This window comes from Panthera leo, chromosome A2 (genome assembly GCF_018350215.1).
Source record: "Panthera leo isolate Ple1 chromosome A2, P.leo_Ple1_pat1.1, whole genome shotgun sequence".
Lineage (NCBI taxonomy): Eukaryota > Metazoa > Chordata > Mammalia > Carnivora > Felidae > Panthera > Panthera leo.
This window is the reverse complement of record NC_056680.1, coordinates 152578261-152606214: the sequence shown is the minus strand read 5'-3', so window position 1 is coordinate 152606214 and position 27954 is coordinate 152578261. Positions and strand designations below refer to the sequence as shown.

Below are 27954 nucleotides of genomic sequence, written 5' to 3'. Positions count from 1 at the left end.
ACACTGTTTATCCTTGCCTCCCCAGCCCCGAGTATATGCTCGGCACACAATAAAATAAAAATTAGATGGGAACCAGAATTCTATGAGGTCAGGTCTCACAGGTCCTTTGCTCTACCAGCTACGATATGTTTAATTCTCAGTAAACAAGTACTTGAGAGCTTTCTGAGTGTGAAGTGTCGGCCTGTGCACTGGCCGTAACACTTCTGCCATGAGCTGTGATTCAGCAGAGCCAAACCTAAAACGACTAAGCACGAACCACAGCGTTGGTGGACAGGGATTCTTAAAAATATGTACCTTCTTTTCTCGTAAAGAGTTAGCTGTGACGCCCCAAACTGTGTTTTTCCCCTCCGCTCTGGGGTCAGGAAAGGAGGGAAGGCACAGGACATACCCAGGACCTGCATTCGCTACACTCGACAGACCACCATAGTAAGACCAAATAACAAACTTTAATTTGAATATATTACAGTAGAATATCATCATTCTTTTGAAGTACAAAAATAGTTAAAAATGTTTTCCATTTGCAAGTGATATTTGCTACCAACTAGAAAAGGTGCATCGACGCTCTGAACTGTACCCATGACACCACATTCCTAAGCCTGCACCTTCTTCTCTCCTGTATCATCAATCACATGTAAGAAAAGCAGCCATGCAACAGGACTCTGCAATCTTGAGACCCCGCCAAGACATTCCAGAAGGATCCTTAATAACAATTGGATGGTATCTCTCTAAAACTAGCCTTTATGCTTTTTTGGCTCAATTCTATAGATTAAAAACTTTTTTAAAAAACTAGTTTAAAATTCCAGGAATTGCTATTTTTGGAGTATCAGCTTTCCCCCCAAAACAGGAAAATGACAGGGACGAGCTAGAGCGTTAAATTCAACAAAAGCTCATTTAGAAGTAAATCACCACCAGTGGAAAAGCTTACCGAGTACAGGAGATCTGACGATAATGGAAATTAACCGGAAGACAAATTCCATTGCCAAAAGCCATTGAGGAGTTCCGTCTTTTCCCACTATTATGTTGCCTCATGTTTCAAGTGAGCTTAAGTAAGAATCACAAGGTAATTCTAAAAATCATATTGGGTTCTGCCCAGATCTGATCCACCTTAGATGCTGAGAACCAACTACTGAAAAAGGACGAACGACAACATGAGAACACAGAAGCTTTGGCATATGAAAAATGATAAAATTTTGTTTTTTAAAATGCAGTTATTCGGGCCACTTTAGTTTGACTTGTGCTCCGAACTGATTAGATCTGGGTCTAAGATCATAGACAGGAACTGAAAGAACCCCTTGCAAGTGTCCGGATGGCCAAGGCTACCTGCAGTCGCTGGTCTTCTCCTGCCGCGTTCCCGGCTCCATTTTCTAGGACTCCCTCAGCCACCGCCGTGCTGGGGGGTGCGGGGGACAACGGGCGCAGTGCCTATGGGACTTCTCTAAGCTGTCTGCAGTGCTTCAAGGAGTTAGGACGCTCTTTCAGTTCTCATGCGGGGAGGGGTGGCTCTGCACTTTCTACACCTGTAACGCTGGGTGCCTTAAGCTAACAGAAACAAAATACATGGTGTAGAAACAAAGGTAATCTGCTACATCAAAACATGTATGTGTATTTTCTGAAAATCAGTTGTGAGTCTAAAAGTACTCAGTGATAGGTTTACGTTGCAAGAGCTCAGAAACCCGGGGCTGGAATAGTACTTAGGACAGAGTCCAGCTATTAGGAAGTCCCTCAAAGGGCTCTGCACAACCCGTGTTTATTATCATTATATTAATAAATGGCCCCACTGCATACATATAGCCTTTGTAGCCCTACATTCAAAACTGATGTCTATTCAGCAAAACATATGAAAAAGATCCTTAACCTGTTTTGTTCCCTAAAATATAATGGAGCAGTGACTAATGAGATTTGCATACTATTTCCTGAATACCTTTAAATGTACCATACAGATTTTTTTCATAGTATGCACCTTTTAAACAGCTGTAATACTCCTGTTTCTTTGATGATAAATAACATGTTATTTATCATCAAAACTACTGAAAGAGTAATCCCCAAAGTCCATTATCTATTAATGACTGGACAGTTTGATAAAGGATCTTACTGCCACTCTTAGAATCATGTTGCTATTTCTAACCTCTGCTCTCCTAAGACTCAGAAATGCATTACAAAATTCTTTATGGAATGCCCCAGCGACATGGGATGATGTACAGATGACTAAAATGAAGAGGACAGAATGACGGTGGCTCTTGGGCATTAAAGGCATTTGTTATTGGAGTGATGGGAAAATGCCATGGAATGCTAACATTAAAAAAAAATAATGCCATTCTCCTTAAAGTCAGTTATTACATAAGAGTTCTCTGAGTATTTTTGGAAGAAAGGCACCAGACAAATCCAAAGTCTTATTGCTAGTCGGATCACACAGGGGCCGGAGCACAGACTATGGTGCTTAGTTCAGCCAGGAGGCTAGGTCTAAGCGAGTCAAGTCACTGATCTTGAGGCTCAAAGAGCAAGGAAGGAAATGTCAAAAAATAGAGCCCTGCATCTTACATTAAACTTGAGGAATTCTCCTCAATTTCCAATTTTACAGCAAAGCGGTGACCAGTTCCCCAGGACTCTGGAGCTATTTTAGATAGGCACTCTGTTTTCTTTGGCCCATTTCTTCATGATCCGGATGATGTACTCCACTTGGGTGTTCCCTGTGCTTCTCAGTAAATGGAGTACTTCTCGAAGAGTCTCTCTGGGGGAAAGATTTGAAGGGACAAAGAGTTTCAATAAGCATGTAAATTAACAGATCTAATCAACTCATACTTGTTCTTCGCTCCTTCCAGTAAGGCATTTTTGGTAACAGACTATTTCACTGTGTATTCACAAACCAGTTATGGACTTCCAAGCCTTCTATTTGTTTTTAATGTCTATTTATTCATTTTGGGGGGAGAGAAAATGAGAGAGAGAGAGAGAGAGAGAGAGAGAATGAATGTGTGCGAGCAGGGGAGGGGCAGAGAGAAAGGAGAGAGAGAATCCCAAGCAGGCTCTGCACTGTCAGCATAGAAGCCCAACATGGGGCTCGATCCCACAAACCATGAGATCATGACCTGAGCCAAAATCAAGAGCTAGACGCTTACCTGACTGAGCCACCCAGGCGACCCCAAGCCTTCTATTTTTATGGTAGAATACTAAAATGGAAATTCTATGAAATCCTTTTCACCAACCCAAGTTTTCCTGTTTACTTATACTATCCATACACAGGCTATTAATCTTTCTGGCCTAACATGATGTAAGTATTCCTATTTCTATGCCTATTCTGCATGACCAAGTAGAACGAGGGTTGGGTTCAAAGAATTAGGTTCACATTCTAGCTCCATACTAACAAGTTGCTTCTCTGAGTCCAAGACCTCTCTCTCTCTCTCTTTTTTAAGACTTTATTTTATTTATTTTAATTCAAGTTAGTTAAAATACAGTGTAGTCTTGGCTTCAGGAGTAGAACCCAGTGATTCATCTCTTACACATGACACCAGTGCTCATCCCAAAGATTTTATTTTTAACGTTTGTTTATCTAATTTTGTTAATGTTTTATTCTTGAGAGAGAGACAGAGAGCGCAAGCAGGGGAAGAGCAGAGAGAGAGGGAGACACAGAATCCAAAGCAGGCTCCAGGCTCTGAGCTGTCAGCACAGAGCCCGATGCGGGGCTCGAATTCACAAACTGAGAGATCATGACCTGAGCTGAAGTAAGCCACTTAACCCACTGAGCCACCCGGGCGCCCCAATGTTTATTTATTTTTGAGAGAGACAGCGAGAGAGCATGAACAGGGAGGGGCAGAGAGAGAGGGAGACAGAGGATCTGAAATAGGTTCTGTGCTGACAGCTGACAGCAATGCAGGGCTCAAACTCATGAGACAGGAGATCGTGACGTGAGCTGAAGTTAGAAGCTTAACTGACTGAGCCACCCAGGTGCCCCCAAGTTCTCTTTTGTTTGAGGTGGTAATCACCTTAAACTGGGTGTCACCACCATATTTGTAAAATTTTATAAAGCCAGAGTAATGGATGATTTCTTCAAGAAAATTAATATATTAGGGTCGCCTTGGTGGCTCAGTCGGTTAAGTGTCCAACTCTTGCTTTTGACTCAGGTCATCATCTCGCAGTTCATGGGATTGAGCCCCATGTCAGGCTCTGCACTGACAGCACAGAGCCAGCTTGGGATCCTCTCTTTCCCTCTCTCTCTGCCCCTCCCCCTCATGCTCTCTTCCTCTCTCTCAAAATAAATAAATAAACTTTAAAAAAAATTTTTAAAGAAAATTAATATATTAATAAATATGGAAGGGAAGAAAATTCAGGGCCAAGATTTGGCAAATACCCAGTGTTTATGTTTCAAGTAATTTAATTTTCATTAAAATTAAAACTCATGTTTTATGTAATGCATACTAAAACTTCCCTGTTACCTTATCAAATGTATAGGTGACTCTGCCTATGGATCCTCTTCCCTAAGATTTCACTCATATTTTCTATTTCTGTTTTTTATTTCAGGCATCTTCTTTCACCTAATCAAATTCTTTTTTCTTTTTAAGTTCATTTATTTATTTTGAGACAGAAAGGGAGGGGGGGCAGAGAGAGGAAGAGCCAGAATCTCAATCACATGGGCTTTGAACTCATGAACCGTGATATCATGACCTGAGCTGAGATCAAGAGTCCCATGCTTAATTGACTGAGCCACCCAGGCACCCCATCCTAATAAATTTCTTTAAACCAGTATTTAGGAATGGAATCAGATACAAGGAAGAAAGTAGTTTTTGATACATTATATACTTATAAAATAACCACATCTATTTATACACCAGTAACAAATACATTCCACAAAGTTATTTTTAGAAAACTGAATTTAGTTTTAAGTATTTTAATTTTTGTTATAAATGGAGCTGTATGTTACTTAATTTTATGTAATCTACTGTCTCAGTTATTTCCTGAAATATAGGGAAACAAAAAAAAAAATTATCAACCATACCCACTCCGTTCCTAAATCTTTGAAGCCCAAAGTAAGTGCACAAGAAAAAGCTAACAGACAAAGAAAAGAGTAGAAGAGATAGAAAGAGACTTTTTTAATGAAAATGACAATTCATTTGGAGCCAAATATATATCTTACTCTTACATTTGAAAGCTATAGTATACTCAATATCCCCAGTAAAAATGATTTGGAACATAAAAAAATTTCTGGAGAGAAAACATCAGATAGACATATAAAACATCTTAATCTTCTATTCATCATTATAAAACATCATTATCGTTTTGGGTTTTCAGAAGATGTAATACAAGAAAATAATTCTTTTCCCTTACAAACACCAAAAGAATAGAGGTAGTGTCTCTTTTGGATTACTTACTTGGGTTCTCGTCCAGCTAAGATCATCTGGAAAATACCCACACAGGCTCCCCTCTTGCCTTCCCAATATTCAGGGTTAGGATCCAGCCTCTCTAAGACATCAAAAGCTTTGGCTGAATAGTAGAACTGGCCCATCTGATTAAAAGAAAGTATTGTGATAATACTTGTAATCTAAAGATTGCACTGAATGAAATGAAATGTAAAGACAGCGTGAAACAGAACTATATAAAAAATGGTTAGTGATGACATTTTCAGCTAGCAAATTAGATAAATTTCAATTCCTTACTAAAACTAAAGAAGGAAAAATCACAATTTGAGTACATGGTTCAATTTATATCAGTTTTCAACAACGTAACATTTTTCCTACATATAGTCAAGTTATGCTGTAATCAACACACCTGTCATTTCTTCTAAGTATGCTGTACTCTTTTTTTCAAGCTTACTTATTTGAGAGACACAGAGATAGCAAAAGTGGGGGAGGGGCAGAGAGAGAGGGAGAGAGAGAGAATCCCAAGCAGGCTCCGCGCTGTCAGGTTTCCTCAACACATTCTGTAGGTGACTACTATCATTCATTTTATGTTAATTTGATCATGTTCAACCCAAGAGAACATGACTTTTCCTGACCTTGTTCCTAAATTCTTAAAATGCCGAGATGGATACTGACTACTACTCTAAACATCAAATCTTCTAAACACTTAATTCATTTTGACAGAACTCTTTCCCAAATATACTACACATTTCCTCTGCCATGTAGAGCATGCCAAATACTATTAAACTGTGCTTAGGTGAGTTTTCTTGACTGGCAGCCAAAAACATATAGCATTGCCATTTTGTTGAAGTCTTCAACTTGCTGGGCAATCCTCCTCGCTCAGTGTGGTTTAGTTACCTCTCCACTCCCATAAAGTGCTATTCTAAACCTTTGCTAATTTCCTTAAGATCTCTACTGCAGTCTTAGCATTTGTCTATCCTCCAAGGAAAACACAACCTTCCTCCCTTCAGCTCAAATTATGCTCGTACTCGCATTCATCCTTCCCTCGTTTCTGTACATTTCACAGAAAGAAGTGTTCTTATTCCTTTTCAAGGTTAGTCCTTCTTCCTATGTGCTCTTCAAAAAATTATTTTTGGAGAAATAACACAGATATAGAATGGTGCCTGAAACATTAATGTACAATTTAATGCATAAAACATGAACACAAGAGTAATCCCTGCTCAGGTCAAGAAACAAGACATTGACAGCTATTTAGCTCTGTGTCACTGCCAGACCACAGCCCTCTCCTTCCCTCCAGAAGCAACTGCTATGCCAACTCTTATGGTCATCAGTTCTTTGACTTTTTTTATACTTATGTATATACCTTTAGACAATACAATTAAACTTTTGTCTTTCAAGACTTTATCTTTATGAATATCATAAATATTCTTCTGTGTCTTGCCTATGTTAAGATGCATCTATATGGCTGGATATAGCTCTAGTCGGTTCATCTTTAAAAATTACTTATTTTGAAATAATTCTAGATTTATAGGATGTTTTGGAGATAGTACAAAGAGGTCCCACATACCTTTTTCTTTTCTTTTCTTAAAGATTTTATTTTTAAGTAATCTCTACACCCAACATAGGAATCAAACTCACACTCCCAAGATCAAAGAGACATGCTCTAGCAATTGAGCCAGCCAGGTACTCTAAAACTTCGGGGGTTTTTTTGGTTTGTTTTTTTTTGTTTTTTGGTCCCAGGTACCTTTCACCCAAATTCCCCAGTTACAGCTTACTATAGTGCAGTATTACAGTATCTAAAACCAGGAAATTGACATTGCTACAATGTGGGTGTATAGTTCTGTCATTTCATCAAATCTGTAGATTCACGTAACTATCAAGATACAGAACGATTCCATCATCACAAATCTGTCCTACCCTTTTATAGACATACACACTCCTCTCCCTGTTGATCATCCTTAACTCCCAGCAATCACTAATTTGTTCTACATCTCTATACTTTTCATTTCATGCATGTTATGTATATGAAATCAAGCAGTATGGGACTCTTTTGAGATTAGCTTTTTTCACTCAGCATAATGTCGTTCTTATTCCTTATTAATCCAAGTTATTTTGGCACAGTACAGGGAGTATAGTCAATGGTTCATAATAGCATTGTATGGTGGTAGATAGTAGCTACACTTGTGAGCACAGTATAACATGTAGAGTTGTTGAATCACTGTGTTGTACACCTGAAACTAATGTAACATTATGTGTCAACTATACTTCAATTAAAAAAAAAATCCAAGTTACTATGTATATCAGTAGTTGGTTCCTATTACATAACCTTGAAAAAGCAGGAGGCACCTCCACCCAAAGTTTGGTTTGGATGTTGAGAGTGATGATGCCATACACACACCAAGAGAGCATGGAAAGATTTCTTACTTAAATAATTGAGATCTCTGGGAGGAGTAGGGCAGGCCTCTTAAGAGAGAGCAAGAGAGAAAATCTCTTAAGAGATTTTTATTGTGGTTGGGGCTGGGGCTGGGATGAGGGTTCCTGAGCACCAGCAGGGGCTCATGTGGTCTGAATCACCTGGTGGCACCAGAGAAGGGAGTACCTAGCTTTTCTTATCATTTTGTCCAGATGTGGGGCACAAGGGGAAGAAGGAAGGGTGAAGCTTAAAAGGTGTCAGGAGTCAAACATCAAGAAAGGCAGTCAGGACTGTCATCACCATTCCTGTTTATTAATAAGCAGTAGTCCATGCCAAACCGGTTTGTTTAACCATTCACTACTGAAGCACATTTGGATTATTTCCAGTTTTTGGTTATTATAAATCAAGCTGCTATTGACATTGGGAATAGGTATTTGTATGGATACAGGTTTCATTTCTGAGATAAATGCCCAGGAGTGTGATTGCTGAGTCATATGGTAAGCATGTGTTTGTTAAACAAATTTCTTAATTCACAGTATATATTTTTTCTGTCCTTTTACTTTCAACCTACCTATATCACTATATTTGAAATGAGTTTCTTGTAAAAAGTACATAGTTGGGTCTTGGTTTCTTATCCACTCTGTCAACATCTCTCTTTTAATTGGTATATTTAGACCATTTACATTTAATGTGATTGACATGTTAGAAGACTTAATTCTGCCATTTTTTCCCCTATTTGCCCTTTCTATTTTTCCTGGACAAGGACATCTCATACATGTCTCTGTAGTTTGCAGCTGGAGAAAGACATGATTGTGCAATTAGCACAGAGGGAGGACAAAAAAGCCTGGGCTTAACCTCTCCAGTCTCCTCCTATACATATCTTTTTCTTGCTTTTTCTATATTGTAGTAAATCTTAGCCATGAGTTTAACTTTGAATCCTCTGAACCCTTCCAGTGACTCACCAAACTAGTGGGTGGTCATGGGACCACTGAGAAGTAGGTAAGACTGAACTGGTTTTTAAGGTCCTTCTCTTCTTTTTAAGGTCATTAACTCCATCTTCCTCTCATCTCCGTAGGGCCTTCTTCCATCAGAAATGCCCCCATTCTCTTGAATCTCTAACCTCCCTGTCCAACAGCTCCTCTGCCTAACGATACTTTAACTCCCTACTCTAAAAACGAACAAACAGGGGCGCCTGGGTGGCTCAGTCGGTTAAGCGTCCGACTTCAACTCAGGTCATGATCTTGCGGTCCGTGGGTTCGTGCCCCGCGTCAGGCTCTAGGCTGATGGCTCAGAGCCTGGAGCCTGCTTCTGATTCTGTGTCTCCCTCTCTCTCTGCCCCTCCCCCGTTCATGCTCTGTCTCTCTCTGTCTCAAAAATAAATAAACGTTAAAAAATAAAAAATAAACAAACAAACAAAAACAACCTCTCCCTCCACCTGCAAAAATACTCCCCGCCCCACGTCCTTAACCATGGTTTTCCTTTTAAGTTAGCGTCATGTTTCCCCCCCTTATCCTCAGCATCCATTTCTTTGTGGTCTACGCTCACTGTGTCGGCTTTCTAATCTCATTCTCTTCTCTACCCACTATTGTTTTCTCAAGTCTCATGCAGTTCCAACAGGTTGCAGATTTGTCATGCTCCTCCCTAGGCTTTCAATAAAACTGAAACAAGAAAAAGAGGAATGAAAAGCCCTCCCCCCCCCCCCCGCCCCCGGTTCTTTTCTTTCCTTTATATCCATCAGCATCCTCTGTCTCTTACACTGATTCTTCTATTTCTATGCCTTAAACACTGGTGTCCGTGTGGTTCCTCACCCCATTGGCTGGTTAACCTCACTGTCGCCCACACTCTCCTGCTACTGCTGCCGCCGCCACCACCACCACCACCGCCGCCAACTACTGTTAACTTCTACAACTGTATCTCTAATCCCGACCTCTTACAGGAACACCTGAGCTCCAGGCTCGCCATAATAATTTCCCACAGGTAACATCTCTAGCTGGAGCCCCAAACACACTTCAGATTTAACACATCTACAACTGAACTAAATTCCCGTCTGAATGTTTTCTTTCCCTCTGGTTCCCCTAACTCGCTTAATGTCATTGCCATCTACTAAGTCATGTTAAACATTTTCAAGTTTCCTATGTTTTACAACCTTTTCCATTGGTAGTGACTCACTTTATTTTTGTAATGATTCACTTTGAAATGAGCTGTTATTCATTTAACACTAGTCTAGTGTTACCTAAATATTCCCCAATAGGAACCTCCAGAATGTGAGGTTAATTTGTTAAAAAACTTCTAATCTATAGGATAAGGCCCCAAAGTCCTCCCTCCTTCTCCCTGCCTTTCCAGCTCCCCCCCCCCCCCCCCCCACACACACACACACACATAGCTAGTCTTTTATGAAACCTGATTGCTTCTTATTCTCTTTTCTGGTTCCTTTGTCTCTCCAGTCCACTATTTGCCCCTAAGTATTCCCTAAGGTTTGGTTTGTAACTCTCTACTCTTCTCACTTTACTTCCTTACCTAGGTAATCCTGTTTATCAGGGCTTCGATTACTATTGAAATGGTGCTGATTTCTCCAAATCTACGTCTCTAGATTTCAGAGGACATTTTTCCTGATCTTCAGAATTAAGTTTCCAACTCCCACATGATTATCTCTACCTGGATGATATCTAAAGATTCAGAGTCTTTAGAAATCTGAAACAACCTCTCTAAATCATTGTTTCATATACATTTCATATTTCACTTATATGCATACATATTTGATATGTATATAAAATCGTGAAATGCTGTCTATCTCTGAATTCATATGTTCATAAAAGGGATGACATTTCTTTTTTTTTTAACATTTTATTTTTAAGTCTTCTCTACACCCAATGTGGGGCTTGAACTCACAACCCTGAGATCAAGAGTTGCATGCTCCTCTGACTGAGCCAGCCAGGAGCCCCAGGGATGACATTTCTGACATGGCCATTTAATCTCTAGGACACCCTGCCCTAATATTTGGCCAGTGTAGCACTGTGTGACTGACCTTCAGTCTTCCCTTTAGGTGTCACTGGGACTCACCTTGTAGCAGTCATTAGCAATGAGCTGCAAGAGGCTAAAGGACTCGCCAGAAGTTTCCATCTTGAGATACAGTTCCCAGGCTAGTCTTGGTTTCTTATTCATTATATCTACAAAAAAAAAAAAAAAAAAAAAAAAAAGTTGGGGCATTTATTTATTTATTTGTTAGAGAGAGAAAGAGAGAGAGAAAGAGCATGCAAGCAGGGGAGAGAGAGAAAGAGAGAAAAAAAATCCTAAGCAGACTCCACGCTCAACACAGATCCTGACATGGGGCTGATCCCATGACCCTGAGATCATGACCTGAGCCCAAATCAAGAGTTGGACACTCAACTGGCTGAGCCACCCAGGCGCCCCAGAGTTTTGCCTTTTAAATGTGCAGGAAACACAATTCCGCATCTTGCTATTCTTTGGATTTGGTTCTATGTTCCAAACAGACAAAGGAATGGTAAACAGCCCTTATGTAGAAAGCTTGCAAGGTCATCATTAAGCTGGTTCTCCATCAGAACTCTACCATACGTAAGATATTTCAGTTAGGATTCACAGAATTATGTCTTTTTAGATTGGGTTGATTTCCAGTAGTTCCCACTTCGCTCATCTACTCAAAAGTCACATATCATTCATTAAATCCTTCTCATACAGTTTCAGCCTCACTGAGAACATGTGATTGCTGAAATTTTTCTGTGACTTCAAAAACTCTGTGAACATTTTAAATCCGAGTGAAAAAAAAGGAGCAAGGAAAGATAATGAATAGGGGATGACAGACAGACAAAGGTTGTAGGCTACATAGTATTTTAAAAAATTATCGTTTGTGGGATTGAGCCCATGCTGTAGGCACGGAGCCCGTTTTAGATTCTTTCTCCCTTTCTCTCTGCCCCTCCCCAGCTCATGCACGTATACACTCTCTCAAAATAAATAAACTTTAAAAACAGATTAAAAAATATGTTTCCGACACATTACCACTTTTCAGGCCTTCATCATAATGAAAAGGTAAAATTAGCCTACTTAACACAGAATACTGTAAACTGAGATTCTGGAAACTTGAACAGGGCTGAAGGAAGAACTTGACACCTTTCAGGACTATTCATGGAGGTCAATGTTGTATGGTAGAACCAACTACAGGGTAAATGTATGTAATACGTGTACATGGCCACCCTAACTGAGTAGCATTAATGATGCTTAATTTCAGTGTTTACTCATTCTACAAAAAAAATTAGAAATGTTCACTGTAGGGGTGCCTGGGTGGCTGAGTCGGTTGAGCATCTGACTCTTGATTTCAGCTCAGGTCATGATCCTGGGGTCGTGGGATTGAGCTCCATGTCAGGCTCTATGCTGGGCATGAAGCCAGCTTGGGATTCTCTCTCTCTCTCTCTCTCTCTCTCTCTCTCTCTCTCTCTCTCTCTCCATTTGCCCCTCTCCCTGGCTTTCTCTCTTTAAAATAAAAAAATAAAACAAGGGGCACCTGGGTGGCTCAGTCAGTTGAGCGTCCAACTCTTGATTTTGGCTCAGGTCATGATCTCATGGTCATGATCTCACGATCAAGTCCTGCATCAGCCTCTGCACTGACAGCCTGGAGCCTGCCTGGGATTCTCAGTCTCCCCTCTCTCTTTGTCCCTCCCCTGCTTGTGCTCTTTTTTTCTCTCTCTCTCAAAATAAATAAATAAAATGAAAAAAAAAAAACCCTTAAAAATAAATAAATAAATGTTCACTATAATTTCTATCCAGAAGATTATGCAACAGAGAAGAAAAAGAGGATTCCTCTGTAACATTTAAAAGATGACTCACAGCACCGAGCTAACCAACTGAGGTAAATGTAGTCATTTTTCATCTTCTCACTTTGGATTAAAAGGAAAACCTGTAAGAAGAGGAAAGAAAAGGAATAAACATGAAGATATTTTTGCAATAAAAGTACCTATATGGGCTTGCCTTAGGTTAACACTTAGTTGTAGCCTTACAGATGATCAAATGCTATCCAGACTGCTAAGTAAAGGACAAAACAGGGTGATGTTGACATACTTCTCTCAGTTATTGATCTCACAAGCTGGCAAAAGGCTGGTAAGGATATATAAGATTTGAACAGAATAATTAACAACTGAACAATACACATTTGTTTAAGAACACCTGACCGTATTACTGGGTAGTAAAACAAGTCTCAACAAATTTTGAAGGGCTGGTGTCTTACAGACCACATTGGATAGCCACAATACAATTAAGTTAGAAATCAAAATAAAAAGCTTGGGAAAGATAATACACATATTTGAAAATCATGAAACACATTTTTTTTTTCATTTTTTAAAAATTTACATCCAAACTAGGATATAGTGCAACAATGATTTCAGGAATAGATTCCTTAATGCCCCTTACCCATTTAGCCCATCCCCTCTCCTACAACCCCTCTGGTAACCCTCAGTTTGTTCTCCATATTTATGAGTCTCTTCTGTTTTGTCCCCCTCCCTGTTTTTATATTATTTTTGTTTCCCTTCCCTTATGTTCATCTGTTTTGTCTCTTAAAGTGCTCATATGAGTGAAGTCGTATGATTTTTGACTTTGTCTGACTGACTAATTTCACTTAGCATAATACCCTCCAGTTCCATCCACGTAGTTGCAAATGGCAAGATTTCATTCTTTTTGATTGCCGAGTAATACTCCATTGTATATATACCACATCTTCTTTATCCATTCATCCATCGATGGACATTTGGGCTCTTTCCATACTTTGGCTATTGTGGATAGTGCTGCTATAAACATGGGGGTGCATGTGTCCCTTCAAAACAGCACACCTGTATCCCGTGGATAAATACCTAGGAGTGCAATTGCTCGGTCGTAGGGTAGTTCTATTTTTAATTTTTTGAGGAACCTCCATACTGTTTTCCAGAGTGGCTGCACCAGCTTGCATTCCCAATGAAACACATTTTAAATAAAATTTCACAAAGAAGGGGCACCTGGGTGGCTCAGTCGGTTGAGCGTCTGACTTCGGCTCAGGGCATGATCTCATGGTTTGTGAGTTTGAGCCCCGCATCGGGCTCTGTGTTGACAGCTCAGAGCCTGGAGCCTGCTTTGGATCCTGTGTCTCCCTCTCTCTCTGCCCCTCCCCTACTCATACTCTGTCTCTCTCTCTCTGTCTCTCTCTCTCTCAAAAATAAGTAAAGACATTAAAAAAAAATTTCACAAAGAAGACATCATAATGGAAGTTAGGAAAGAATTCGAATTTGAATAATAATAAGTGGAACAATTTGCTAAATAATAACAAAACTGAACTGAATAATTCAACTGAATTGCTTTGAATGATTCAGACAAATTAATCTACAGGGTTAGAAGTCAAAATAGTGGTTAGCCTCCAGGGAAAGAGACGGACTCAAACAAGTAGATGAAGGGATTTCTATGGGGCTAGGGTAATACTGTTTCGTGATCTGAGTACTGATTATCTGGATATGTTCGCTTTAAAAATTCATCAAGCTGTATACTTTGATTTGATCTGTACAATTTTCTCACTGTATGTTATGCTTTCATAAATGCTATCAAAAAAAGGAAAACAGTACATAGTTACAAAATCTATGTCTATTCATATTTTACTTTTTAATATAACCTAAGAACAAAAGAACTTTTCATAATCCTTTGCCCTTGAACATTGTTTCAGTGACAAAAAGATAACAATGTTTTTATTTTTATCATTTATTTTCAAGTTTTTACTTAAATTCCAGATAGCTAACATATTGTGTAATAGTGATTTTGGATGCAGAATTTAGTGATTCATCACTTCCATCCAACACCCAGGGCTTACCATGTGCCCTCCTTAATACCCATCAGGCATTTAGCCCATCCCTGCCTACCTCCCCTCCAGCAACCCTCAGTTTGTGGTCTATAGTTAAGAGTCTGTTTTATGGTTTGCTTCTCTCTCTCTCTCTCTTTTTTTTTTTTTTTTTTTATTTCCCCTATGTTTATCCGTTTTGTTTCACTCTGGAAAACAGTATGGAGGTTCCTCAAAAAGTTAAAGCAGACAGTGTTTATAAATAGAAATCATTCAAACGCATCAAAAGCAGATACCCACCTCTTCACCCTCGCTGGTATTGCCTGTTGCAGCTTTGGCTTGGGCATAATTAAAGTTAAAGATGTCATCATTGTAGAAGTAACTCTGGAAAACATCCCAAGAATAGGTCACATTGAGTATTAACATACAAAATATAAAAACATCAGTTATACCAGATAAACTCAAAAATCATTTTAAGGCACGGGCTGACACCACCAGCATCACCATTGTAAAAGGGCCATCTCTATGAGTATCTTATCTCTGACACATTATATATAGTATTTTGTATACAAACTCATCTAGAAAATTCTATACTGACCTTAAATGAGTTGAGGTAAATCAAGACATCATCAAATTGCTTAAGCAGAAAGAAACAGGAAGCCATGCACTGCCTCCCGGGTATTGTATCTGAAATGGAATGGGAAAAGGAACCAGGTATATTCATGAAACTGCAAGTTCTCTTTAGCTGAGATTTGAGTCACTTTATAATTCAGAGATAGGAATGTATTCCAAGACCTCTTTCTAGATTCTGAGATTGTAGATTCTGTTCAGTGGACAAAACCCCAGCATAATGGAGGTCACACAGTACTTGAGGGTGACCAATGATCTCTGTTGGGCCTAACTCACAGACTCCAGAATGAACACACGCCCTGCAGGCTACGGTATTCCTCGTATGTTTTCCCACGTCTTTGAGTCTCTCACCCGTTCCAACACGTGCACACTCAACTAATGTGGCTTAGTCTTCACCATCACTTGTCTATAAGACAACCTAGCACTTCCAGATCAAATGGAGAAATAATTTGCCGTGGAACCAGCTGGTCCTGATCCTGAACAACTTTCTGTCTGATATCAGATTCCTGTTTGAGATAGTAGAGAATTAGTGTGACCCCCACCCTTGACACTGGGACTCCTATTCATTCTTGCTCTGTTTAATTTTCCCCCCACAGCACTTATCACAGTCAGATACACCATGTGATCTACTTAATTATTGTGTTTATTGTCTGTCCCACTGGACTGTATGCTCCACAAGGATGGAGGACTTGTTGGTTTTATTTCCTGCTACATCCCCAGCACCTCAATAAAGTTTCTTATATAAATGAATGAAATGAGGAAAGGAAATATTATTCAATAAATGGTCGTGGTGAAACATTTGAAAGAAAATGAATATTCAGGGGTGATAAAAATATTTAACAACCAGTTCACTACGAACACTGTCCACCAGAAAAGATGCTGGCCTTAGACAACTGGTGCAAACAGCCGTACCAGCTCCCACTGGCCAACTCACAGCCCTTCTGATAGCCCTTTCTCAAATCTTACACTCAATCTTGACCAATGAAATCAATACTTAAATTAAGAAAATAAAGCAACAAAACTACTAGTGGGAAATATAAGTGAATATCATATAACTATGGGGGTACGGAAGCATTTTCTAACCTACATACCCATGTATAATATCATCATAAAAAGATAAACTTAATTGAATAAGATTTAAATATTTTTATATGTGAAAAAATACCACAGGCAAAATTGAAAGGCAAATGACCCGCCAGAAAAAATACCTATGACATGATAAAAGTTGAATACTTAGAAAGCCTTTGAAAAATCCAGAGAAGTTAACATTTCAAATCAAAACCAGAATCAGGGTGCCTGCGTGGCTCGTTGGTTAAGCGTCCCAACTCTTGACTTTAGCTCGGGTAATGATCTGTTTGTGGGTTTGAACCCTGCATCAGGCTCTGTGCTAACAGCATGGAGCCTGCTTGGGATTCTCTCTCCCTCTCTCTCTGCCCCTCCCCTGCTCACACTCTCCCTCTCTGAGTCAAAATAAATAAAAAATAAACATTAAAAAGAAACAGAATCGAATTTTAAGAACTCTTATGAACTAAAGATTACATTTATTCTCCTCTATTTATATATTCTCTCATCCCACTTTAGTTGAGATGTTGAGAAGAGCTAACCCAATACTCCCTCCTGTGTCTCTCCCACAGGACTTCCTACTTTATACTTTTCTTTCAAGCCTGACAGATGTATCTCCGGACAGAGACTCAAACTTCACCAGTCAATATATGAACCAACTCCAACAATTACAAATCATGTGAATGAGTACAGATTTCAGACATACCACACTCACTCGCTGACCCTCCCACCAGCTGGAAGAACTGCTGGGCAATTTTCATATGGTCCCTCTGAAAAACAAAGCAGAGCTGAGAGAGCTGATATAAGCTGAAAATATTTCATTTGTATTATATGTTATGCTTTTAAAATATTTGCCAGGATTTAATATATACCCTTCTTTCAAATCCTCTCCCAAACAAACTAATTCTTATTAGCATAAGCAACTAGAGAATCATAACCTGAAACTGAATTGAAACCAACCCAGGGTCAGATAAAAAAGAGAAAAAAATCTAATTCCCAAATTGTATCCTGAAAGTACCTTCATTAAATGAACTCATTCATTTAGTCATTCATTCACACAATGAACAGATATTTATTGCTCCTTTATCATATATCAGACCTTGTGGTAGGAGCCATAGTTATAACAAGGAGTATTAAATACACTCATTCATTGATTCAGTGACTATTTAATGCCTACTGTAGAGGGAGCCAGAGATAAAAAGATTTATTTATATCTATTTTGTTCCAAAAAGAATGTAATGTGCCATATTCGTATGAATAAGTACTTAATTTTGGGCAGTGCTTATAAAAAGTCTTTGCCAAAGCAACAATTATCCCCATTTTACAGATGCCAAGATTACAGCTCAGAGGTGTGCAAGGTTAATGCAACTCACTGAAAGTAAGAATGAAGATGTGCGATGATTTGCAGTTGTTATTAGGTATAAACACACTGCTTAAAAATGGGGCTTTTAAAAGATGAAGCAACAATTCTTAGGCTGAAAGATTTCTTTTTTTGGTCTTTAAATAACATAGAATTCTTTTTACAATGGATTCTAGGTTGGGGGATATGGAGGAACGAAAGGAACTGCAAATGAGCCTAATCGTAAGCTTATTGCTGGCTGAACTTGAACGTTCACTTTGATCTTTTCCACAACAGTGTAACTGCAGACTGTACATTACCAGTGATTTCATACTTACCGAACCCATTTCCTGGCCAAGAGCTGCATTGACCACTCCTTTGAGGATATACTCCTGGCAACATGGAATAACACTAATTACTGTTAAGAGAATGTGTAGCAATGAGATGTCTCCCAAATTAATTTCAACTTAATACTCTCAATATATTATCAAAAGTTACCCAGAGTCACTTTTCTCTTTTCCATCCTTGGCTTGAATGAAAGAATTAGGAGACTTTGATTTGGTTTTCAGGAAAGTGTCCATATAACAGAATTCACCATATTTGTAAATTCTCAATCTTAAGCAGAAAAACTCAGTGGAAACTTTAAGTTTTATTTGAACTCAATGGAAAAAATTAACAATAAAATATTTATGTAATAATTTTTATCACCTTATTAGCCCCTGCCATTGTTCATAACAACAACATACACATTATTTTCTCTTTTCAATAATATAATAACTTTGTTTTCATAATAATCTTTTTCCTCAAAAAACAAAAAAGTATCCTGTAATTTCCATTTGTAAGGTATTCTCTCTTTTGGAGCCCTGAGACCTCACCTTCATCCCTTTCAGACATGGCTCTTTTCTTTAATAGACACCTTTTTTAGCAGCTTTATCAGTTTTTTATGTAGGTACTATTTTTATTTAAGAGGGCTCATATAAAGAACACAAAAGATGCCAAAGCTTTTATTTTTTTATTTGAGAGAGAGAGAGAGAGAGAGAGAGAGAGAGAGAGCGCGCATGAGTGGGGTGGAGGGGCAAAGAGAGAGAGAGAATCCTAAGCAGGCTCCACACTCAGCATGGAGCCCAATGTGGGACTCAATACAATGACCTTGGGATCATAACCTGAGTTGAAATAAAGAGTTGGAAGCTCAACCAGCTAAGCCACCCAGGCATCCCAATGCTGAAGCTTTTAATACACTTGAGAACTATACCTGCTTGGATTTCATAGGGTCTAGAAACATTTTCAGTCTTTCATTCAATAAGTACAATGTCTACAACATACTTGTGTAGTGTTGGAAATCCAAATAGACAATGGTCCCTGACTGCAAAGAGCTAACAATCTAGTAGGGGAAAGACAAATTACAAACAATTATACTAGTGAGATAAGTTTCTTTCTATACCTTGCTGTTAGTTCCACTGTAATCCTAGATTTAGGTTTTTTCACACCTCAACCCTTTTGAGGAAATGACTACATATAAGGGAGTTTAAAAACATAAAAAATCCAGAATATTCATTCTCATATCAAAAGTCTCACAGGACATTCCTAGATCAATATATATGGTCTTCCCTGAGCTTCTACAAGCAGGAATCTTCTCTAATATGCCTTCTTGCTACCTTTCTGAAATTCTGCTTTCAACAGAAGTTGGTTAGTAAAATGGTAACACATTTTCAATTACCTGAGGAGTAGTAGGTTCCAGATCCTTAATTAAGTTATAAGCTTCTTGAACATCATCTGAAATACAAGAAATAAGTAGCTATACTAGTCTATATTCCAGCAAACTCTTCTGAAATAGTCCCAAAAACATACGGTCCTTCAGTACTCAAACGTTCATGGGAAGTATGAGTTGTTTTATCTGTCCTCTAACTCTCTATCAAGTTCAATGTGGAGTAATTATCTTAAGGATAACCAAAATATCTTAGGAGACCCGTAAGCCATGAAGCACCTAAAAAAGGGTTCAAGCTAAGAATATGGACTATTATATACCAATGGCATTGTAATTATACAAGAAAAACAACCGATTTTTTAAAAGAGAATATATATTAAGTTATATTAAGTATGTACGAGTGAAATGACATGAAGTCTGGGATTTGCTGTAGGGGGAGTATGGATGAAAAAATAATGGCAATATCTTGAAGACTGTTGAAGCTGGAATGAATACTTGGCTGTTCGTTTTGGGCATTTATACTATTTACTTTTGCTTAGTTTGAAATTTTTTATAATAAAAATTAATTTATAAAACACATACGATATTTAATTCCTGTCCAAAAGCCTACTTCATTGAGCTTATATATCAGATAGAACTGTTGACACGTTCATGTTCTTATTTTAATAAACACTTACATTTTCCTCGATGAGGAATATGTTGTCTGGTTGGTTTCTACCATGCACCTAAAAAGGCCCACACTGTTAGTCCGAGGTCCTTGACACAGCGCCACCACCAATGCATGGTAGCTCCTATCCTGCACTCATCACTGTTAGGTAAAAGACTGCTTTAGGCATGTGTCTACAATTTTAACCTTACTTAAGGGCAGTCAATGTCACATTCTCTTTGAATCATAATATTTCTCATAAGAAGCTGCAGGTAGAAAGAAACAGAAAGGCAGACAACTAGACTAAATAAAAAATAGTTAATGATAAAGACTCAAGAAAACGTGGATGTACACTATACACAGGGGAACACTAGAAAAATAACTGTAAGGAAGAGGAAGGAAAAACGATGGAAAAACTGAAATAGATGGGTAGAGAACAAAAGACAGAAAAATAAAAGGAAGAAAGAAAAACAGAATGAGGGAGAAGGTTGGAGGCAAGAGAAAAGGTACGACAACAAATAAGCACCAATAAATTTGTTCTATCCTATGAATCTGCCGCAAATACATTTTTGGAAGTATTTTGGATTTTAAAAGTTAAGCAACTAGCTCAATCAGAGATTAAATGTTCTACCATATCTCGTTGTAAGCAAGACCAAGACAAATTTTTCTTACCTTGACGAAGGTAGTAAATCACTAAGTTTAACCGAGCTTCAGGAATGACATCAACCAGGGGAGGCAAAACCTGCAAAGCCCCTTCACCTCCTCGGAAAACAACCTAACGACAGAAAAAGTGCATTATTATGGCAATAAGCATGAATGCACTTACTGGGGAAATGTGTAAGGAGCTGCCACTTATAACTCAGTTATTCTTTGAGAAGATGAATATATTTTTGAAGCTCTCAATATACACACGACTTTGACCTTTTTGAAAAAAGCCATTATCTAAATTATAATAAGTGTAAGCAACAGAATAAAGGCATACGCCTATTGCATACGTTTCCTTTTCATAAGAACTACAGAAAACTCTTAAAGTACCCAATAGTCAATAATAAAACATTTTCTAGACAAATATTCTATATCAAAAACTCCAGGAAGGAATTTATATAACCTTTTTGAGCCTTTTTCTTCATTATAAGGATTGAATGAGATCAAGAGGGGTAAATGTGTGGTACATAGTAGGTAACATTTAATGAATTGCATAAATAGTAGCGCCTACTGTTTGTCTGGGATTGTAGTAAGCACTGGCGTTGCAGCAAGAACAAGTCACTTCCTTGTCACTATAACACAGCTACACTCAAGTGGGGAGAGAGCCTCAAACAGCAAACACATAAGAATATTGTCATATGCTGGGGCGCCTGGGTGGCGCAGTCGGTTGAGCGTCCGACTTCAGCCAGGTCACGATCTTGCGGTCCGTGAGTTCGAGCCCCGCGTCCGGCTCTGGGCTGACGGCTCGGAGCCTGGAGCCTGTTTCCGATTCTGTGTCTCCCTCTCTCTCTGCCCCTCCCACGTTCATGCTCTGCCTCTCTCTGTCCCAAAAATAAATAAAAAACGTTGAAAAAAAAAAAAAAAAAAAAAAAAAAGAATATTGTCATATGCTAATGACAACGGCTAAAACAAAAATACTATCCGAGAGAGCAGTTTTATGCACTGTAGTTTACCCAGAGCCTAGCACAGTGTCTGGCACATAGCAAGCTGTTTCATAAATAACTACACAGAGATCGAGGCCATCAGGCATGAGCTACCCAATCTCTGCTTTCTACCTCAAAAATATCCATTTGGTTTCTTTCTTGATTCTTCCTTATCTGAGATGTTCCCTTCTTTTGCCAAGATTAATTCTTTCATCTGGTTTCTTGATTTCATGACTTCAAAAAAATTAATTCTAGTACAGTTAACATCAGGTGTTCAATATGGCGATTCAACTATTCTATACATTACTCAGTGCTCATCATGACAAGTGTACTCTTAAACCCCTTCACCTATTCACCATCCCCCCACTCATCTCCCCTCTGGTAATCAGCTATTTGTTCTCTATAGTCAAGAGCCTGTTTTTTGGTTAGTCTCTTTTTTTCTTTGTTCATTTGTTTTATTTCTTAAATTCCACGTATGACTGAAATCATACGGTGTCTTTCTCAGACTTATTTCATTTGACTTTATACACTCTAGCTCCATCCATGTACCCCAAATGGCAAGATTTCACTCTTTTTATGGCTGAGTAATATTCCATTGTGTGTCTGTGGATTTGCTGTAGGGGGAGCAAAAGAATGAAACTGGACCATTTTCTTACACCAAAAGTGAACTCAAATGGATTAAGAACCTAAATATGACACCTGAAACCATAAACATCCTAAAAGAGAGCACAGGAAGTAGTTTCTCACATTGGCCATAGTAGCATTTTTCTAGATATGTCTTCTGTGGTGAGGGCAACAAAAGCACACAAATATATATATATTCATCCATTCACCTATTGATTGACACTTGGAGTGCTTCCATAATTTGGCTATTATAAATAATTCTGCAATAAATATAGGGGTACATATATAATTTTGAATATTTTCATGTTTTTCGTGTTCTTTGAGTAAACACCCAGTGGAATCCAGTGGAATTCTGGATCACATGGTAAATCTATTTTTAATTTTTCGAGGAACCCCCATACTCTTTTCCACAGTGCACCAATTTCATTCCCATTAACAGTGCACACGGGTTCCTTTTTCTCCACATTCTCACCAACACTTGTTACTTCCTGTGTTTTTTATTTTAGCCATTCTAGCAGGTGTGAGGTGATATCTCATTGTGGTTTTGATTTGCATTTTCCTGATGATGGATGATGTTAAGCATCTTCTCATGTCTGTTGGCAATTTGGATGTCTTCTTTGGAGAAATGTCTGTTCATGTCTTCTGCCCATTTTTTAATTATCGGATTGGTTTTTTTGGTGTTGAGTTGTGTAAGTGGTTTTTTGTTTTTTGTTTTTTGTTTTGTTTTGTTTTGTTTTTGAGAGAGAGAGAAAGAGCATGAGTGGAGTAGGTGCAGAAAGAGACAGAGAAAGAATTCCAAGCAGGCTATGTGCTGTCGAACAGAGCCCCATGTGGGGCTCAAACTCACTAACTGTGACATCATGACCTGAGCCGAGATCAAGAGGCAGATGCTTAACCGAATGAGCCACCCAAATGCCCCAAGTTGTGTAAGTTTTTTATACGTTTTGGATACTGACCCCTTATCAGATGTCATTTGCAAATATCTTTTCCCACTCTGCAGGTTGTTTTTGTGTTTTGTTGATTGTTTCCTTGGCTGGGCAGAACTTTTAATTTTGATGTTAGTCCTAACTGTTTTTTGTTTGTTTGTTTGTTTTTTGGTTTTTTTTTTTTTGCTTTTGTTGCCCTTACCACAGAAGACATATCTAGAAAAATGTTACTATGGCCAATGTGAGAAATTACTGCCTGTGCTCTCTTTTAGGATGTTTATGGTTTCAGGTGTCATATTTATGTTCTTAATCCATTTGAGTTTACTTTTGGTGTAAGAAAATGGTCCAGTTTCATTCTTTTGCATGTAGCTGTCTGATTCACCCAACACCATTCGTTGAAAAGACTGTCTTTTTCCCATTTCATATTCCTGCCTCCTTTGTTGAAGACTCATTGATCATATAATTGTGGGTTTATTTCTGGCCCTTCTATTCTGTTCCATTGATCTGTGTCTACTTTTATGCCAATACCATACTATTTTGATTACTACATCTTTGCAGTATATCTTGAAATCTGGGTAATCTGGGTTTGTGATATCTCCAGTTTTGTTCCTCTTTTTCAAGATTACTTTGGCCATTCAGGATCTCTTACGGTTCCATACAAATTTTAGGATTGTTTGCTCTGGTTTTGTGACAAATGCTGTTGGTATTCTGAAAGGGATTGCATTAAATGTATAGGTTGCTCCGGGTAGTATGGGGCATTTTAACATTTGTTCTCCCAATCCAGGGATCTCAGGATGTTTTAGTCAACCTGGATCTTGTTTCTCTATTAATTATTCTATCTTCATTGCTCCTGGTCCTACTTCTCAACTTTAAACATGCACAAGGGTTTTTGCTCTCTTGAAAAATCTTCCTCCCTCTGGATAGTGCCCTATTTTTTTCCTTTCTTTCAGTACCACAGTTCAAAAGTGTGTGGCTTTACTGCTTCAACTTTATTATCCTCTTACTCCTTAACCTCCTGCTTTCAGCACACTAGTAAACTTACTCTCACAAGTCACAAATTAACTCCTTTAACCAAATTCAATGGACTCTTCTGCCCAATGATGCTTCTGCAGTTTGGACTGATGGCCATAGCATGATCACAAAAACATGATTTACTAAATGTGTACTAAGTGCTAGATATTGTGCAAAGCATCTTACACACGTTACGTCATTTGGTCCTCACAAGAAAATACGGTAGGCACTGTAATTTCCCCTGTGGAACACCTGAGAACACTGAGTCTCAACAATGCTAAGTGACTCACCCAGAGGTCCAAAGCTAGTACATGGAATAGGCTGATTTTGACCTCAAGTCTGACCGCAAAAGCCAATGCTCATAACAACCATTTATATTCTGTAGTAATTTTAGACTTTGTTTTAAATTATAAAAGTATTATATGTTCAAAGGGGGAAAACTTATATATTACAAACGGAAAATTTCTGTATTCTCATTTCTCTCTTTAATCCCACTCTCAGAAGAGAGTCCCTATTTACTAGCTGACATACTCCTTCCAGTCATATATACATATGGTGCTTCCTTACTCTGGCTGCACATTATATCCATCTGGGAAGCTTTTAAGAAAAGCTCCTTAAATACAGATGCTTTCAAAATAATATAAAAACAGGGAGGAGGACAAAACATAAGAGACTCCTAAATATGGAGAACAAACAGAGGGTTACTGGAGGGATTGTGGGGGGTGGGCTAAATGGGTAAGGGGCACTAAGGAATCTATTCCTGAAATCATTGTTGTACTATATGCTAACTAACTTGGATGTAAATTTAAAAAATAAATTAAATTTTGGGCGCCTGGGTGGCTCAGTCGGTTAAGCGTCCGACTTCAGCTCAGGTCATGATCTCACACTCCGTGAGTTTGAGCCCTGCGTCGGGCTCTGTGCTGACAGCTCAGAGCCTGGAGCCTGCTTCAGAGTCTGTGTCTCCCCCTCTCTCTGCCCCTCCCCTGCTCATGCTCTGTCTCTCTCTGTCTCAAAAATAAATTTAAAAACATTAAAAAATTAAAAACAAAAACAAACAAACAAAAAAAAAACAAAGATGGACTCGAGTTTGACTTTCGCCAGAAAATCCTTCCAATCATTGTAATCCACAAGGATAGATGTTCCTTGGTCTTGGCCAACAAAATGAACCCTTGGACTTATACTGCCTTGCACTTCTTTCTAAATGTTATATATGTCTTACTGCCCTCCCAGTAAGGGTTTCCTTGAGGAGAGGACCTCATATCTAAAACTTATGTTCTTTCTCCCATAGCAAGGAGGAGTTCACTCGGAGTAGAGAAGTATTTGCTGCAATATCTCCCTTCACGTATCCTTCTAACTGCTTTCATATACCAAAGTAGGATTAAGACTCAATTCAGTCACGATGATAGTGCTATTCACCAGATTGTGCCTGATGAGTTCTTTAGCAAATTCAAAGGAAGAAGAAGCGTTGTCCATCAAGCTTTTGAGTTCTGCCTGAAATTGAAAAAGGAAAGGCTTAGGAAAACGCAAGTATACAGTCCTTACACCACATATTTTTACAACGTTTTATAGTTTACAAGGAATTTAACATACTATTTCATTTGTTTCTCAGGACTCTGAGAGTCAGTGTGATTATTATCCTCATTTTACAGATGAGAACATCAAGGCTTATAAATATTACATGACTTGAACCTTCCAATAAGCAGCAAGTTTGAAACTGGTCAACCCAAGCCTGAAGACTTCTACTTTGCAGAGCCAAAGGTGATAAAGGAGCTAAGTTTTTCACAACTGAGGTTGATTCTTCAATGTGATCATTCCACCTATACCCTGAACTCTCATAGTACCTCCTTCCTGCTGAACTGGCCTTTACTTACATACCATAATTAAAATACCTTCTCCTATTATTTATTAGACCTATCAGATCTCTTCTGTATTCTCTCACCCTTTTAGCTCCCCATAGAACAAATGGTCAACCATTTCTAGCATTCTCACTAACACCCTCGATTCCCTTAGCCCTTCCTCAGCTTTCTGTTGTTCCTGACTTGCCAATCCATAATTTTGAGTAATCTTCCTCTCCTCCTTTTTCTACTTCCATCAGTAGGTAGCTAACCTTTTCAGGATAAAATAATTAAATTTTAAAAAATTTTATTTTAGAGACAGAGAGAGAGCAAGCAGGGGAGAGGGGCAGAGGGCTGAGGAGGGAGAGGGAAGGAGGGAGGGATGGAGGGGGGGAGAGAGAGAGAGAGAGAGAGAGAGAGAGAGAGAGAGAGAATATCTTAAGCAGGCTCCATGCTAAGCGCAGAGCCTGATGTGGGGCTCGATCCCCTGACCCTGGGATCATGATCGGAGCCGAAATCAACAGACGCTCAACCAACCGAGCCACCCAGGCTCCCCACTATTTAAATTCTCGATTGTTCTCACTAACCACTACAAACTTGCTCTACTTGATCTCATATGGGATTGTGCATCTACCTCAGCAACGCTTTTATTAATCCCTTCTTTTGTCCACAGCAGCAATTCTAAAGTGTTTGGTAATATTAGGTTAGATCAGCAATTTTCAAGCTTTTTGATCTCAAGATCTTTTTTATAGTCTTAAAAATTATTAAGGATCCTAAAGAGCTTTTGTTTACATGGGTTATAGCCCACATAAATAGCGCACACTACAATATACATTGTATTAGAAATTAAAACAGAAATTTTAAATTATTCAATTAATCAAAAATAATAATAAAACCACTATATATTAACATAAATATATTTCATTAAGAAAACTGCATTTAGGGGCGCCTGGGTGGCTCAGTCAGTTGAGCGTCCGACTTTGGCTAAGGTCATGATCTTATGGTTCGTGAGTTTTGAGTCCCACATAGGGCTCTATGCTGACAGCTCAGAGCCGGGAGCCTCCATTGGATTCTGTGTCTCTCCCTTTCTCTCCTCATTCATGCTCTTTCTCTCTCAAAAATAAATAAACATTTTTAAAAATCGCATGTAGGGGTGCCTGGGTGGTTCAGCCAGTTTAGTGTCGAATTCTAGGTTTCAGCTCAGGTCATGATCTTGCAATTTTGTGAGTTCAACCCCGATGTGGGGCTCTGTGCTGGCAGCACAGAGCCTTCTTGGAATACTCTCTCTCTGCCCCTTCCCCCACTCACGCTGTCTCTGTCTCTCTCAAAATAAATAAATAAACTTAAAAAAAATCCTTGCATTTACAAATCACTGCAAAAATTTAGTGAGAAGAGTAGTACTGTTCCATAAATTTTTGCAAATCTCTTTCATGTCAGGCTTAAAAGAGGACAGCTAGCTTGGCATGTCTGTATCTGCATTGGATCTATTTTGAAATCACGTCGTCTCTGGAAAACTTCAGTGCACACTTGAGCAAATGAAAGTGAAAAAAGAAAATCTTTTAGTAAGATGAGGATAGTTCTGATTCAGGCAGCACCAGCCAGAACTCAGGGGAAGGCAAGTGAGATGCCTAGGGCACAAGATTTAAAACAGTACTCACTGGGGTGCCTGGGTGACTCAGTTCGTTGAGCATCTGACTTGGGCTCCGGTCATGATCTCACAGCTCTGTGAGTTTGAGCCCCGCATCGGGCTCTGTGCTGACGGCTCGGAGCCTGGAGCCTGCTTTGGATTCTGTGTCTCCCTCTCTCTCTGCCCCTAACCCACTTGCATTCTGTCTCTGTCTCTCTCAAAAATAAATAAACACTTAAAAAATTAAAAAAAATAAAATAAAGCAGCACTCACTGCACAAGCAAAGATGTCTAACACCATTAGTCATCAGAGAAATGCCAATCAAAACCACAATGAGATTCCACTTCACATCCAACAG

General features: G+C 38.8%; 1 protein-coding gene across 5 annotated transcripts in view; it reads right to left on the bottom strand.

The window, feature by feature from the left end:
• Positions 1–427: 427 nt before the first annotated feature.
• Positions 428–27954, bottom strand: part of TTC26 (tetratricopeptide repeat domain 26) — a 48130-nt gene continuing 20603 nt past the window's right edge. For 3 of the 5 annotated variants that reach the window (XM_042926058.1, XM_042926049.1, XM_042926067.1), the window contains 11 exons: positions 25551–25625; positions 20618–20720; positions 19312–19367; positions 17933–17986; positions 16962–17025; positions 15162–15250; positions 14864–14947; positions 12601–12670; positions 10822–10928; positions 5361–5494; positions 428–2728 (listed from right to left, as the gene is read on the bottom strand). In XM_042926058.1, the coding sequence (XP_042781992.1) occupies positions 2617–2728; positions 5361–5494; positions 10822–10928; positions 12601–12670; positions 14864–14947; positions 15162–15250; positions 16962–17025; positions 17933–17986; positions 19312–19367; positions 20618–20720; positions 25551–25625 (948 nt within the window). In that variant the 3' untranslated portion in view covers positions 428–2616. Of the gene's footprint in view, positions 2729–5360; positions 5495–10821; positions 10929–12600; positions 12671–14863; positions 14948–15161; positions 15251–16961; positions 17026–17932; positions 17987–19311; positions 19368–19976; positions 20025–20617; positions 20721–25550; positions 25626–27954 lie in introns of those variants that run through there. The other 2 variants (XR_006199088.1, XR_006199090.1) reach the window with 2 other exon arrangements.